Raw genomic sequence first — 16,350 nt, 5'->3', positions numbered from 1 at the left:
ATCGATGGTTATGTGTCAAGACCATTCCAAATCTTCGGCCTCGGCAGGCTAAACTAACACTTGCAGGAGAAGGTCTATATGCCGCTCCATCCGGTCTATATGCCGATTTCCAGCTCACGTTTGCCAGAGCGTTTCTCCAATCTGGACCGACCAGCAATGCCCGAGACCATGTACACGGACGTGTTGCTCCACACACTCTAAACGCGAATACACCTATATGGGAGTGAAAATGGAGTAACCTGGCCTCTACCGCGCTCCCTTTAAAAGGTAGTAGGCTAGAGAACAGCTTCCTTTCTTTTCACTCCATTTAGTTTACAGCGTACACAATTACCAGGAAGGTGTGTGGCAGATCATGTGCACGAATGGCTGAACACAATTTCTTGAGAACTCGGCCCGGCATGCTTCTTCTTGGTTACTGAAGCTTAAATTGGTGCAAATAAAGACCCGGACAAAAGAGCTTGCAGTGATGAAAACAATAAAAAGGGCGTCAGGTCAGGCATGGACGTAAGACTATAAGGATGAAAAAATGATGGCAAACATGGGCGTCAAGACACGCCTGTAATGTAGCCATCCCTTGAGCAAGTCCAGCTGTTCTGCAGGAACTGGTGCGGCGAACGACGCTACAACCATGTCAAGCTTTACCCTTGGCCAAATTAAGCTTGTGCTAGCCCTTGGTTTACAAGGATCAAGCGTGAAGACATCGAGGCCACATCTTTGGGGAAGCAGCCCCGCTAGAAGAAAAGGTGGTTTACTTATCGTCCTTAAGTAGCGAGAGCATTCCAGTGAAAATTTCATGACTGATGAGAGCCGGGGTGCTTAGGAGTTGCGAACTTTTGCACCACGAAATACAGCATTCTAATGTGACAACTCAATTTCCAATGCATTCATTTACCAGCTACGAATAAAATACATGTACGCCGTGTAATGCATCCATACCCAACAATTCTGGACAAAAGAATTCTTGAGCGGGACACCATTTACGCACGCGGTTTTTTCATATAATGTAAGATTTCACTATAAACGTCAATATATCCGCTCATCATCTGATGGCTGTCCTGCATTTTTTTTTCTATTAACGTTTTTGCTACTATCGAAAGCTTTCCTCATTGGTTTCGTTGAGGCAGTCTTCACTGTTCGACGTTATGGATGGAAACACTTAAAAAAAAAAGATTTTACTACATATCAGAAGAATAGGCCATTACCGCCAGTATTTCCATAACAGTATCTTGCAATTTTCAGTTTTCAAAATTTTTGCCCGAAAATGTTGGACATCATACAGCCCATGGCTATACGTACTTTGCTAAATCATCAAATTATCGGCTTTGGCATTATAAAGAATTTTTTTTCGACATCGCCCTTTAAGCATGAAATGCACGATATTCTATCAAGTGCGCAGATTGCACCGAATTCTGACTATAGACGGGGAGTGCGGCAAATATAGTAAATAATAAAATATCGCAGATAGAATTTCTTCACTTAAACTATACACCAAGTGCGTTCTGTATAGCAGCAATTGCGGTGCATGTCTACGCCTAATGCATATGCAAATTAGATGGCAGTCCTTGCTAATAAACGGAATACTTTGCGGCTTCTAGCTAACTGCAATTTTTTTCGTTTTGGGGCGTAGGTGTGAACACGTCATTTTTTTCAATTTCTGTGAAGCTTCGTAATGCTTCTTCGTGTTCTTTACTTAATGCTGCCAGCACGCGGACTCCCTCTTTTCCTTGTCACGCGACAAGGAATCAGATATCTCTGGAAAGACTGTAGCCGCACACACTTCTTTCCAAAATAGTCTAGATTAACGCAGGTGTTATAATCGTTTATCTCGAAAGTTCATTGTCACATTAAATTCAGCATGGCCGACAGCGCAAGACATACAGGTCAACGCCAACCGCCGAACGCTCTTGTTGCTATCGCTCCCATCTACTTGCTATTAACGGGTGCAGGTAAGCCCAATAAAGTGCTTTATAGTTCGACTCAAGCCTCCTTGTCCCTGTACTAGCCTACCTGCAGTCAACAATACGTGACAGTATACCCGTCTGAACAGTGTGTATCAACCTCTTGTTATAAGTAGTCTTTTCAGTCTGCTCCCAAATGCATTTTATCACTGCGCAATTTTATTTCACGTCATGAAGGACATCCCTATCGTGAAATCACAGCTGCCTCACGTCCTTAAACTGACCCATGGTTGCGTAGTTTTCACTGTGGCAGAAAGTGCATTAAAGGCAATGCCTCTTTTAGACTTTGCAAGCAAACCTGTACAGATGTTAGTTACATTTTATGTTTACTTCTGGAAGCAGTTAAAGTAAAGCTCAGTGTGTACTCAGAATGTAGCTCAGTGTGTATTCTTTTCTAAAGCGAAAGCTTTGCCGGCCTTGTCAATTCGACCATCACGTGGAGGAGCGGTGGAGGTGTGGCAGACACGTGACATACTTACGTCACTAGCCGCAACTGCAAACGTGGGCCGTCGCCGTGCCGACCGCTGTCTCGGCAGCTGTGGCCACGTGACCAACCACGTGACCTGCCGTTGGCTGGAAAAGGGAGCCGGCGCCGCTCTCGCGCCATTCGCATGGCATTTCTAGCAATGGACGGAGTGAGTCGTGCGGAGCCGTACACGTCGTCGGGATGATTTCGCTAAACCACACTTAGCTGAGCTAAACTGGAACCATTTTTTTTTTTTTGGTTGCGAAAGCAACACTACGCGAGTCGCCGGGCCATTTCGCGGAGCCGAGGAAAGGCCATACTGCGCATGCGCGAGGAGCAGTGATTGGTGTGCCGTCACTGCGCGGGTGACTCAGAGGTGCCGTCGAAGCGCTCGCCAGTTGCGCATGCGCAATAGCGGCGGCGCATAGCTAGCGTGCCGGGGCCGCTGCCGCGCGCTCTCCATCGCCTCTCTCGCTCACCTCGTTGCTTTCGGTGGTGGTGGTAGTGGTTTATTTAAAAAAAGAAAGTGAAGCAAAAGAGTGTTACCGGCCGCGGCAATTGCTATCTAATATCTTAAGCACCCGAGCTGCAGCCGGCGGAAACGAAAGGGAAAGGGAGAGGATAGTGAGAAGTATAGAGGGGAGCGACAGCACGAAAGGACAGGGGAGAGCATTGTACACTATTTACAAAATACAAAAGTAATCAATTTCGCGCCGCTCGCGCGCTAATGTCCAAGCATTGTCCGAAAATAAGTGCGCGCGAGCGGCCACTGCGCACAATCACTTACACAAGAAGTAAACTGCATGTACATAGCCGCGCGCACGTAGCGTCCTCTCTCGCAATCCTCTGGTTTAGCCAGAGATAAACCACTGACAATTTTTGTAATCTAAGTGCGAAGAGTCCGCGTCACTACAGTCACAAGTTACTAGCTCCTTTTCTTTTAGAAAGACCAATATAACACAGTCCCGTGAACTTTCCTTCGTAACAACCGTTTTAAACGTTCCAATACTTCTCTGCAGTGAGGTACGGCGAGAGCCAAAAAGAATGCTTGCCGAAGATGCCATCTTGCATCACATGGACAAAAGTCAATCATATCGAAAACGTCGAAAATATAGTAAACAAAAGCAAACTCACACAGCAATAAGAATGTCAACAAAAAGTATACAGCTCCGCACCTGAGGGGCACACGCTTGTTCTGCTCTTTCGGGTACCATTGAAATTCATATGCGTAGTTAATTTTTATGAAAGAAAAAAACTTACACTTCTATCAAACAGTCGTTAATTAAAATAAAGGCAAGGTATTTTATGTAAGGTTAAATGTACCCAAGTTATACGTGAACTATGACAGACGCCATAGTGAAGGGTTCCGGATTAACTTTGACTACCTGGGGTTCCTTTAGCTTCTCATTCTAAGACACACTGATCTCGCTTCAAATAACTTCAACACGCAGTGCCTAGGAATATGTAGTTTGAAACCTCGAGACCATGCGTGACATGCAGCAGAACTAATGAGCTACACCACTCTACCGATGTGGTGGCTTAGTGGTTCGAGCATCCGCCACGCGTGCGGGAGGTCCGTAGTTCGATCCACCTTGTCGCCGGGTACCCACCGGTGATACAGTGGGTACAAGATTAACCTGGCTTATCTGAGGTGAAATGTTTGAGAAATGGGTCAGTGACCCCACCTTCAGCAAACCAAAACAGCATATTCCTTGGCACTATTCGGCCAGAACTGCCTTTTAGCCATTAATATTTATCACCCTCACCAACTACATCGCTGTGCCGAATTCCTCTTAGCACTGCGATATAAACAGAGAAGTTCGTTCGCCCCTCGTTTAGACGGTCCCTCAATCGCTAAGTTGGCGTTCTGAACTCAATAATTCTGCATGAGCCATTTCCCCGAAGTGACTCGATCTATTTGTTCGCCCAGGCATTTTCGCTTTGTGGACCATAGGCGACTACTGTTCCCCGATGATACAGGCCATTAACGTCCGCCTTCATTTCCGCTCTGGTTCCCACATCTCCAAACTCTAGCTCGATGTTTTTGGGGCACACTTCGATCTGCGAGCTACTCTAGCTGGCCTGAAACAACGTGCGTGACCTCCCATCTGCAACGCTTCTCACGCGCGGAAGGCTTGCTTTCGTACCCGAGGACGCCGGCATCGGTCATAAAGCCGCTCTCCCACAAGCCCGATGCATATACAGATCAGTAGGCTCCGTTTTTTCGGGTATGAAAAAATGCCTGCTTTTGTACCACAACACATGCAATCTTTTGGTCACTGGCATAGTTTCACGGCTCACTACAGCCCCGAAATGAGGACAAGATCTGTAATCGTGATGTCATTGGCGGTCGCTTGCCATCCTGGACCTTACAAAGGACGTTGAATAAACATCACATATGCACAAATAATAATTTCGCGTGAGTTTCTCAGCCCTATTGTACAAGGGAGCGAACATTTTTTTCTCGCCTGAAGCAATTGGTATGCGATTAATATCCACCCCAGCACAAAACATGATGGCATGGTCGGCCGTCTTCACACAGCCTTGAAACAAGACAAGGCTGTCGTGACAATTTAACACTCTGAGAGGAACAGTCCGTCGCTCACCTCATTCAGTTCAGAGCGAGCCGGCGAGCCCGTGAGTTGGGCGAATACAGCGCTCAGGAAGAAGTGCGGGAAGTTTCACTGTGGATTTTAACAAAAGACGGGTCCAGTTGCGCCGACAGGCTGAGGAATCATTGAAGCGTCCCACGCAATTGGCGATGCTTGTGTGATACTCCATGAGAATAAGAAGTCATGAAATACTTCCATCGTAAGTGGCACGAATTTGTTTGTTGGTTTGTCTTGCAACTCTGGTGCATGGTAGCCAGAAAGCATTGCAAATACGGTAATCATTTGGAAAGTTTTGGAGGCGAATTTATGATTAAATAGGTTGAAGTCAAATGGTAATTATGCAAGTGAGGATTTTAAATGACCGATATTAAAGGTGGCTTGTTCCTGCTGTATATTTGCACTCCAAAAGCAGCTAACAAAAATGCGGAAAGATCTTCACGTCCAAATGAATGTCCCCAGCAAGTCCTGAGTACAACATGGCAGGGCGGGACTTACAAGTGCGCAAATGCGTATGTCCTCGAGATTCGACCAACATGTTCTAATAACGTCCCTTTCTGAAATGTACTAAATGCTATCAACTCAAGGCAGGCGTAGTATTTTCTTACTCAAATTTCTTGGCTGTTATTGGCGCTGAATATGAGATCTGATTGCCATGTGTTGCTAATTTTACGCAACGTTTGTGTAAGCTCAAAAATTGATATTCCGGACCGAAATATACACTGCGCTTGTTTCTTCGTGAACTCTTTTCACTTCTTTTACATACACAGAAGGTCAGGCGATAAAGAATTTTTTTTATACCGGGTAAGATAGTAGGCATCCTCTACATTTTTAACGAATGTTTGCTTCTCCTTACCTCCACTCTCGCTCTACACCTACAAAAAGAAAGCAGTTTTAAAATCACACAGTGAGGTCAGAAGCTTACTCACCTCTCAATTTACTAAGGTAGCGGTGACGCACGAAGGCATAGAAAGACCACAGTTCATTGTTTTCAGAGTGCTCAAAACTCTTCACTATGACGGTATAAAGTATAATTCTTGTTAGATGCGTGGGGATTGAGCACGTAATGCTAATTCTACTTAATGCAACGCAAATTCGGCTGCATCCTGCGAAAATACATGCGCTTTCGAAAATATGCATTCAAAGCAACGCCTCCAGTGCATGTAACTAGTCGAAACAGCCAAATTTTGTCGAGCCACAGCCCCAAGGGGAACCGCGTTTTCCACATTCTAAAAACTGATATGGCTGCTACTAACGACCGGCTACAGATCTCTAACTGTAACTATTCGCTTAAATCTTCTAGTTAAGAAGTTCACTGTTAAAAATTAGTTAACCAGCTTACTACGTAAGACGATTGACCGGTTTTGTAGTGTCCGCCAACACTGGTAAAACTGTGGCAAAAAAAACACAATTTTTACCCCCAAACGCCTACCATTGAATTTTTTAAAGTGTTAGCAGAAACACTCGGTATACTATACGTGTCTGCGAGTAAATCAAACAATATGGGTAAAAACGTAAAAGCGATAACATTTTCTGTCTGCCGCAGTGCTCCGACAGTGCAGTCAAAGGTGCGATAACCCACCTTCTATTTACTCTTAATTTCCTCTAGATTCTTAATTCAGCTCAGATTGGTTAATCAATTGAATTAAGGGTGGCTCAACAACTGATTAAATCAAAAGCCTGTGACCACGAAAATTATGGTTTGCAGTGCGCTTTTAGCCGAAATAATTTACTAAGACGAAAGCCTTTAATGCCTCATCGTTGTCGACAGAAGGTTCTCAGCAGAGGTGTCACGCTTTTCGGTTGGTCGAAATGGTTATGACGTCAGAGTGCATGGATTCGGAGTAATGAGGACACCCACTGAAATAAAAAAAGAAAAATAAAAAGATAAAAATTGGAAAAGGTAAAGAAATAAAAACTTAAAATAAATAAAAACATTTCGTGAAATGGGGAAAACAAAAAGAAATAAAAATTAAAACAATAAAAATAAAAACAAAAAGTTAAATATTAAGATAAATAAAATAAAAACGAAACAAAAACATAAATATCAAAAAAGAAAAAAAGAAATAAATCAATGCCAAACAGTGCGCCAGGAACGGCTTTCGCCTTGCAGCACTTTGGAGAGCCAAAGTGCCCCCTGAGTTTTTACAGTGGTCCACATTAAGCAAGCGCGCAGTACAACGCCTTCACCGCAAACAGAAATGGCATGTTGTCAACCAGTGGCAATACAGAACGCATCCAACGCCGCCTAAAAAATGGCGGACACTCCCTCGTTGTAGCGCCTAAGTGACCAAGAAACTGTGGACAGAAGCGATGACAGACGCAACAGAAGGAAGAATTTCTTATAACTTATAAAGGTTGAAAAATAAATCAATGCCTGTGGAGCTGAATGCTTCGTTCGATGCAGAGACGAGTTGATCAGCTGTAGCGGCTTGCATTTCAGTCATCGCGATTTCGATATACCAAAGTTCAAGAATGCCGAAAAGCGATTCAAAAAAACCATTCTCTGACATGTCGGCTCGTTGGTCTAGGGGTATGATTCTCGCTTAGGGTGCGAGAGGTCCCGGGTTCAAATCCCGGACGAGCCCTGAATCTTTTTCTCCAGTTCTGTTGGGAATTAGGAAGAGGTTTCATATTTTACTTTTGCTACAAGGTACACCTGATTATTATACATATCTTGCGGTTTCTCGTGAAAATGCTAGTATGAACTTCATTCTATGCACTGAGGGCACTCGGTTCAAAACGTGGTGAAATAGCATACTTGCCAGATTGGCTCGTTGGTCTAGGGGTATGATTCTCGCTTCGGCTGCGAGAGGTCCCGGGTTCAAATCCCGGACGAGCCCATAATTTTTTTGGACCACCACCCCTGAGCAGCGATTCTGAATGACAGGAATTGTGAGCCAGCTTTGAGAGCAACACTTTCTACTGGCGACCTCTTTGAACGTACCTCATTAAGCAGAAAAGTATTAGTGTCGTGCTCGACAAGACTTATGCGAAGCTTGCAAGTAATACTTGCCAGAATGCACTCATTTAGATTGTGTACGGCACTTTATAGTAAAAGTTAAGTTCCCTCTGCGGCACCTACCAGCGGTTAGCATAAAAGGCACTGAGGAAATATTTATGGCGTTCCTTCATAGTGCGCATTTCAGCCCCAGTGTTTTCTTTTGGAGCACCACTGGTGAACAGTAATTTTGACTGTGCCTGTGCTCTTCTATATTTGTTACATTGACGAGACTGCAGGGGACGGGGCGGGCAGGGAGGAAGTAGTACGCGTGTTCGCTGGCGATGGCACATACGGGGAGAGAGGAACACATCTAGAGAAAAAGGGGAACGTGTCGAGTCCTCTGAGGCGTCAGGTAGGTTGGAGAATACGCTGGAATAATTCAATGAGAATTTGGACGCAACAAGCACTGCATATTTTAACACAAAGTTAGAGTGCCTGCCTAACTATCCCTCGGGGAGTCATAACAGATCTCGAGTAATACCTCCTATAGAGCCTGTAAAAGTTGCGAGTAGCCTAGAACGGTGAAATTGGTAAGACAACTTTAATTCGAACAACGGAGACGGTAAGCTTCCAGATCGAGCAGAAGTCACTTCTTCCGACTGCAGTTATGGCAGCCAAATTTATTAACAGATAAATATTGTTTGCTTTAAGGTGTGCTCACCACAGAAGCAACAATATGTGGTGCCATCTCCAAAACGTGTGACGATGACGACACTTGAGTTTCGATACAAGTAACCAACTAGGAGAGCTTGAACGATGTACTCTGTTACTATGTGAGGGAAAGACAATCTTTCTCTGTATTAAGCAAGACTTTGTGCAGGAAAGTCCTTGTGCAGATTGAGAACAAAATGATAAGTAGTCATCAAATAAAACTATGCCAATTACCCTTCTCTGGTTGACCAATAAGTGCTTCTTTTTCAGGCAACGAAATTAAGCCAATCTTCATCCGACCTGGACATGGAGCAGACTACAGGCAAGATGGGTCTTACTTGATGAAGCGCTTCCGGAAATATGCCATCGTTTGCCGACTGTTCGGATGTCTTTTCATTGACGGCTTTCGGGACAGGACACTCAAGAAAGCTCGAGTCCGCAAAATTAGCCTCTACTCCTTCTGCTGCGCAGCTTGGATACTGATGACCACAGCAGTGGCGGCGCTTCTCATCGGCGACATCTTCCTCTTTTCTGACATTGCTCGCTCCTTCACAAAGTCTCTCTTCTTCATCGTGCAGAGCATCATAACCGTCCGGATCGTCCTAAACTTCACCTGCATGATGCTAAGTTCATCCAGGTTGCTGCAGTTCTTACGAGACTCGCAGGAGTGCGAGATGTCGACGTCTTTTGTGCCCGTAAAAGACTCCGAGAGCCGACAGCTTAGACGGTGCGCCGGGCTGCGGAAATTTGTTAGTTTGGCTCTACTAGTCCTCACCTTCGGTTTCGCCATGAGACTCCACGTTACAAGCGCAGTTCAGGGTTATCAGGATGGGTGGCAGCTTGGTATCTTGGCCGCAGCTTTTGTCACTTCTTTCGTTTTGTTGTTTTATGATTTCCTCATGTATATCGTCCTCAGTTGCTGTCTGCACGTTCTGGTCGAATACATGCGAGCCCAAGCTGCTACATTTGGCGTCTATGGAAACGGCAGCCGACCGCGCTCCGCAACGCCGTCCCGCCGCCAAGTGGAAGAGGTCAGGCTCGCTGTGTCCAAAATCAAGAGCCTCAAAAAGTCACTCAACGAAATGTGGTATCCGGCATTGGCCTTCTGGCCAGCAAGCTTGATACTGTCACTCTGCATAACTGTGTATTCCATTTCTGAAGGTGACTTTGAACATCCGGAAGTTTGGCTTGCAGTAGCTTATTCTGCCTATACTTCGCTCAGCTTTACGGACCTCGCCATCTTAAGTGATGCTTTGGGGGAACAGGTAAGTAGATGTTTCTGCCCGCTTAAGCGCATGTGCTTCAAAGTTAATGATGCTGCGGCGGGATGCTCAACGCCTGTGTTTCGTTTTTTCAACAGAAAATGTCTTTCGGTACCACATTTAACATAATGCGCTTCATTCCACCTTGTAGCCACAAAATTGTCCTTGTGACAGACCCATGCTTTCTTTTAGGAAAACAACATGCACCATCACGAATTTTACCTTCTTGAGCAGCGCGTTAGAAGTGTTAAGTTAAGCTGCAATCGTTAAATTATTTTCGGCTAGCTCGCAAGGCTCCTCGTACCACCAGCACTAAATTGTCGCAGTCCGACTTTCTCTCCAAACTTGCGCTCTGAAAAGGGATGTCACGTCAACAGTAAAAAGAGGACTATGAAAGCCATCTTGAATCACTTAAAGACGACTTGTAAAAATTTTAAATTTATTCGATATAGAGTCTGCATAGAGTTTAAGCACATTAGGCCATCTTTTGAGACAAACACCACAACCGCCGCATTGCTAATACAGTGCGGTCGGTGCCCTTGGACTTCGTTTAAAGCTTTAAAACGATAGCGCAAACTGGCTTTGGATTGAAATTTCAGCACGATAACTATCTAGCCCTCCTGTCACTTTCAGGCACTTTAATTGTGTACTGTATATTCCCTTACAGAATTAAAAATTCAGGCCATGTTCCGTCACTCATTTCACGTGACAAGTAGCTACATCTCGCCGCGAGTCATGCTAACTTTGGGTATTAAGGCCTGGCGGGGTGTAAAATTTTTTTGCAAATAATTAAGCGCTCTCTACTAATTTTTTTCAGGCCCAAAAGCTGCAAGATGCCGCTTTACGTGCAGGCATGGCGGGAACCACTGAGTCTTACCGACAGCATGTAAGAGAGATGAAACTTCCATTCCTTGCAATTTTCATCACGGTTGGTTCACTTATTCGTGTTTTTTTTCTTCGGTCCTTACCATTCGACAGATGCATTACCTGCACGACACCATTGCTCCAGAAACCATGTTCCTGACAGGTGCGGGATTCTACCGACTCAACAAGGCTCTTCTTGTGTCTGTAAGTGTGTTACAAAAAAGGCTGTTTAATCCTTGCTGCACCCAGACTAACCAAGTGCATAAACGCATGCGTGTCGTGTTTCCCTGGGGTTAATGCACAGCGAGTGTTTTAAGAAGCCTTTATGCACTCGTTTTGTTTCTTGTTGTTTCGTGAGTCTGTTTTTTTTTTCGTGTTCTTTCTGGTGGTGTCACGTGTTCCGGGGGAGGGCCGTAATACGGAAAAACGAACGAAGAAATCAGCAATGGCTTCCACACCCAGTGAAATGAAAGAAATAAAGACATCAAGGCTGCAAGTCTGGTGGCGAGATATTAGGAGTAAACGTGCTGGTACAGGGTGGCTGCAGCTCGCAGGATAGAGCAGATATCACTGCTGGAGTCCCTATCCTGCAGTAGATGTGACATGGTAGATGATAACTGCTCTAATGATACTATTTATCAAATTGGCAAAAAGGCGCAAAAAAGAAAGAAGAAAGCAGTGAGGTATTTAGCACGCACAAAAAAGGTGCATGGGCATGTCGACTGGCGGCCTCTCAGTAAAATACTTGTTCTTGATAGGTTGCTTCATGATCGCCAGAGGCCTGATGGTGTATGACATAACAGAGAGTATATAAATAACAGATGAGAACTACAGATGACTTAACATGGTCGCATTTGAATGTTTTGCCCAGTATTACGTGATGGCATAAGATCCCTTTTTCGCCGAAACCACCAGCGGTGTCACACTATTGCTACACGGAAGAGCCAGATACGCCACCTTTTACCTACAATGGTTGGTAGGTGGCAAAGCGGAGCGAAGAAAATCTCCCTCTTTTCTTCGACGATATAAGAGGGAGGGACAGGAAGGTGGTTAGAACGAGAAGAGCCCAGATGGTGGCTACCACGGAAGGAAGAGGTTCTAACGCAGGCGGAAGAACTCGATACTTTAGTGTGGCTTGCAAAGTATCGACACGGCACGTGGTGACCCTGCAAAGTGGAGGCCGACTCAGCTAATACCAATGACCTTGAGTTGGTTAATCGGCTAAGCGACAACTTATCTCTTCAACCAAGGAGAGCAAATTGTAACGCATCGTAAGGTAGGGTGTAGATTAAGAATAGAATAAGATGGCCAATATGGCACATATCGGCGTACATTCCAGCTCACAACAAGGTTCTTATGCTATCGCATTGACGCAGCGAATGCCAGTTAGGTGTTCTGCACGTTTTTAGTAATTCTTTTTAACAAACTTAAATGAAAAAGCAGCAAAGCTTACAACAAGCAACCGCAACTGCGTACTAAGAAAGAAATTTCGCGCAGCGGCATTTTGACAGTAACACAATACTTCCGAGCGCTAGGTTTTGTATGGTCTCTGAAAACGATGTCGCTAAATTACACAGGAACTGATAGCAGGTTTCCAGAAAATAAGCGATAGGAGCATAAATAACTGCACTGATAGGTCATAAAAGAGAACATGGGCGGTACCTTGTGGACGGTAAAACGTGAAAGAAGGTACCCTCAAAACGAAGACATTATGGTCGAACAATGTTATCAAGCGCAATTATGAATCGATTAAATTCGTTTGTAAACAAAGATACGATGCTCTAAGACTATTTTTTTTAGCTCAAAGACCTTTTCTTCTCAGAACTCTTTTTTAAATTTGATGTCTATGTATTGACTTTAACAAAATTGTTGGCCCATTTTTTTATGAAACTTTGTATTCATATCACTCCGCATTTCCCCAGTTTATTCTTGTTTAATGCTTTTGTAAAAGGCTTTTGTTCTTACCCAAGTGCTCGCAAATTAAATCTCACTGTAATTGTATACGTCACTTCATTTAGTTAATTTTTGTTGGCTGCAGTTTTATTTCGCTAATACGGGAATGAGATCTCGCAAAGATACCTGAATAGCAGCTTTCTCTTCTCTTTTTCGTCATGTTCATTGTGGCATGAGCTTCTATTTCTTTTCTCCGTTTTCATAAGGCTGCATTTCAGTGGATGCAAAGCCCCAATTGCTTCTATAAATAGGTGCATATAGGTCAATGCAACAGTAAAATATAGTCAACATTTCACTTGTGCTGAGAATACGAAAGTTGGCACCACCACAATGGTACACTGAAAGGCTAAGCGTATTCTGTGCTTGCAGGTGGCTGGCTCCGTTATCACGTACGCCGTCATACTGGTCCAGACGAGCGACGCCCTCGCCGAGCACGTGGATGTCGGAGTCCTGGTCCGAACAAGAGCGTAAACACAACTTTCCAAGCTGTTTATTACACGAAAGTCATAGCTTTGTCAATAAAGCTGCCCCTAGGAACTTAGCGGCATTGAGTCTTTTTCAGAGGCAGGCTCAACGCACATAGCTGTGCGTGAACCGTTTTCTCAGACTGTACTTCTAGCAACGTAGCACGAGTGGGCTGCAGGAGGCGCCGTATCCCGGATGTTCATGTCCCAGGTGTCTATTGAAATATGAGTAAAAAATTGGAGGAGACACTTATCTCCGCCTTAAGGTATGACGAGGTAGCGTTAATTGGTTAACTCGTATATATGAGCAATTTCGTCATTCCGCATATATCAGTATTAATTCATAGGATTACGAAACTATACTGTTACGGTACCGGTCGGACTATGACTGCTTTTTTTCTACTGCCTCCTGTTCAGAAAAAGAAGTGCGGAATGTTTTGGAGAATTTCTGGATCATGTTCCTCTCCAGTTTCTACGTCATGTTCTCCTTCGGTTTCACCATCATATCCTTCTTCAGGTTTCGACGATGTTAGCATAAGTTAGTCACGAGTGGACGCTAAAAGTATTTCGTGCTCAAGACATGCTCATAATCTCACATCCATGAATGCATCCCACGCAAAACGGCGTCGACGAATGACAGTCCAAGACGAAACGCCTGACTGATGCCACCCCGACAACCATGGCATTTTTTCGTCTCGACGCGATTGGCGCAACAGCACTGGGCGGAGTCTTCGTTTCGGCTCGAGCGTGAGCCCAACTTGTAAGCGATTACCTCCGCGGGCGTTTAATACGTGTCAGAAGATAGAAATAAACACAAGACGCTTGTTTCATCTCAACACACGGAAAAAAGTAGGCTTTTGCTCTCATCGATACTGATATCGATGACTGAGTGATGATCGACAATTGATTGAGATAAAGTCACTTTGATTGGTCGATAGTTCTCGCGACTCAATATAAAAACTCTGCAGCCACGCTGTTTCCCGCAAAGTGCAGAAGAAGAACGCAGGCGCTGGTTCACTCAGATGTACGTGACTGTCTCCCATGATAAAAATGTTCTCCGACGCAGATTCCTCATCGGCACGCCGACCAAGACTCATCGGCACGCCGACCAAGACGGAGCGCTGAGTGGCAACAGAGAAAATTAACCCACTGCCCAGATTCTTTTCTTCAAAGTGAATTACCCTGACGGCCCCAAAATGAAAACATTATTGCTGCTGAAACAGTGAAATGCGCACGAAGAGCGTAGGACACATCATTGAACTAACTTACCGCTTACAGTTTGTACGGATGGAATTAACCAGCATATCCCAAACAAAATAGACAAACCTAGAGGGCGCTAACCAACAAAAACTGACCTTGATATACATATTGTAAAGACAGACACCGAGACGCGCTGAGCTGAGCGTCCGCTCGATTGCCTAGCCTTTCTTTAATCCCACTTCCTCGTCTTCCTCCGCCTGCTTCTTTCATCACGACTTCGTCTTTGCTGTCTCGGCATCACACTCGGCCACGACTGCGGACGCCCTGTTGATTGTAGGCGGCGTCGCACACAGACCTCGTTGTCGTACACGCGGCCACTCGTCTCGCCCCGCTTCAGCAGCCGTTCCTTCATGGTCTCGTCCTTCACTTCGACGTAGAGCAGGTTGGTGCACTTGCACACCTCAGCCTCGAAGCGGTCACCCTGCTCGGTGTTCCTGGGGTAACCGTCAATCAGGAACATTTGGCTGTCGCCACGCTCTTCCTCATTGCTCCTTTCAGCAGCTGCAAGACCGTGACCAGTGGGACGAGCTCACCCTTCGTCATGATCTCGTTCATCTCCTTGCCCAGGTCGCTGCCGGACTGCGCCTCCGCCCGCAGCAGGTCACCGGAAGAGATGTGCGTGAATCCGTAGTTGGCCGCTATCTTCTCGCATTGGGTACCTTTGCCGGAGCCTGGGCCGCCGAAGACAAACACGACGGGGACGTTGAGTTTTGGAGGCCCGTCCATTGGCGTTGAAGTAGGGGAAGGAGCAGGGGAGCAGGAGATGAACGAGATCATGACGAAGGGTGAGCTCGTCCCACTGGTCACGGTCTTGCAGCTGCTGAAAGGAACAATGAGGAAGAGCGTGGCGACAGCCAAAGGTTCCTGATTGACGGTTACCCCAGGAACACCGAGCAGGGTGACCGCTTCGAGGCTGAGGTGTGCAAGTGCACTAACCTGCTCTACGTCGAAGTGAAGGACGAGACCATGAAGGAGTGGCTGCTGAAGCGGGGCGAGACGAGTGGCCGCGTGTACGACAACGAGGTCTGTGTGCGACGCCGCCTACAATCAACAGGGTGTCCGCAGTCGTGGCCGAGTGTGATGCCGAGACAGCAAAGACGAAGTCGTGATGAAAGAAGCAGGCGGAGGAAGACGAGGAAGTGGGATTAAAGAAAGGCTAGGCAATCGAGCGGACGCTCAGCTCAGCGTGTCTCGGTGTCTGTCTTTACAATATATGCATTTTAACCAAAACAACCCAGCAATGCAAGCTTAAGCGGAGCGAAAAAAATATCCTTTATGCGAAATAGAATATATGGCGCTCTGTCTAAATCCGCTGAGAAAGCGTGCGTAAGTACCTCTTCCATCCTCCAAAAAGTAAGCAAATCATTTTTGTTCTAGACAACGAAACAAAAAGCAGTGCCTGTGCTTTGCAGCATTTATGACGCTTTCTTCCAGTAATATCAATCTACTGCTGTCAATAAAAACTGCAGTAACTGTCTGCATTGCTTATGCATGCAACCACATACTTCATGCTTTTCGCCGTCAGTGATTTTAAAACATTACCTCGTACGAAACCATTTATTCATGCGCACTCACACAGTCATGCTCTCAGAGCCCGTTAAAGTAAAAGCTAAAGTTAAGAATAAGTTCAGGCATGTCTCCTCTTTCGAACACAAAAACGCTTCGACAAGGAACATAACTGATAGAAACAACATCACCCTGCAGCATTTGTTATCGATTCAGAAGATAAACCATTGCTCATGCTCATACTTAAAAAAAAATACTGATCGACAGAGGTGAACTCAGCTTACCGCAGCGAAACGTCTTCGTCTTGCGTCCTTGACATGCCTTCGCATTTTCACACGTTAACAGTCTTAAGT

At 45.3% G+C, this 16,350-nt stretch overlaps 1 protein-coding gene, 2 non-coding genes and 1 pseudogene across 3 annotated transcripts; 3 read left to right on the top strand and 1 right to left on the bottom strand.

The window, feature by feature from the left end:
- The first annotated feature begins 7,549 nt into the window (after positions 1–7,549).
- TRNAP-AGG (transfer RNA proline (anticodon AGG)) lies at positions 7,550–7,621 on the top strand. Its single transcript has one exon. It is a non-coding gene; the product is annotated as a tRNA-Pro (tRNA).
- Positions 7,622–7,804: 183 nt separating this feature from the next.
- TRNAP-CGG (transfer RNA proline (anticodon CGG)) lies at positions 7,805–7,876 on the top strand. Its single transcript has one exon. It is a non-coding gene; the product is annotated as a tRNA-Pro (tRNA).
- A 2,927-nt stretch (positions 7,877–10,803) lies between these two features.
- Positions 10,804–13,238, top strand: LOC149329047 (uncharacterized). Its single transcript, XM_089559166.1, has 3 exons — positions 10,804–10,836; positions 10,929–11,018; positions 13,137–13,238. The coding sequence occupies exons 1-3, from the start codon at positions 10,804–10,806 to the stop codon at positions 13,236–13,238; spliced, it is 225 nt and encodes a 74-aa protein (XP_089415292.1).
- Positions 13,239–13,369: 131 nt separating this feature from the next.
- On the bottom strand, positions 13,370–15,217 carry LOC149329046 (adenylate kinase isoenzyme 1 pseudogene; annotated as a pseudogene).
- Between the last annotated feature and the right edge of the window lie 1,133 nt (positions 15,218–16,350).

This window comes from Amblyomma mixtum, chromosome 9, assembly GCF_055824585.1.
Source record: "Amblyomma mixtum isolate Tamu chromosome 9, ASM5582458v1, whole genome shotgun sequence".
NCBI lineage: Eukaryota > Metazoa > Arthropoda > Arachnida > Ixodida > Ixodidae > Amblyomma > Amblyomma mixtum.
Note: the sequence above shows the minus strand (reverse complement) of the source record. Positions and strands in the feature narration are given on the sequence as shown.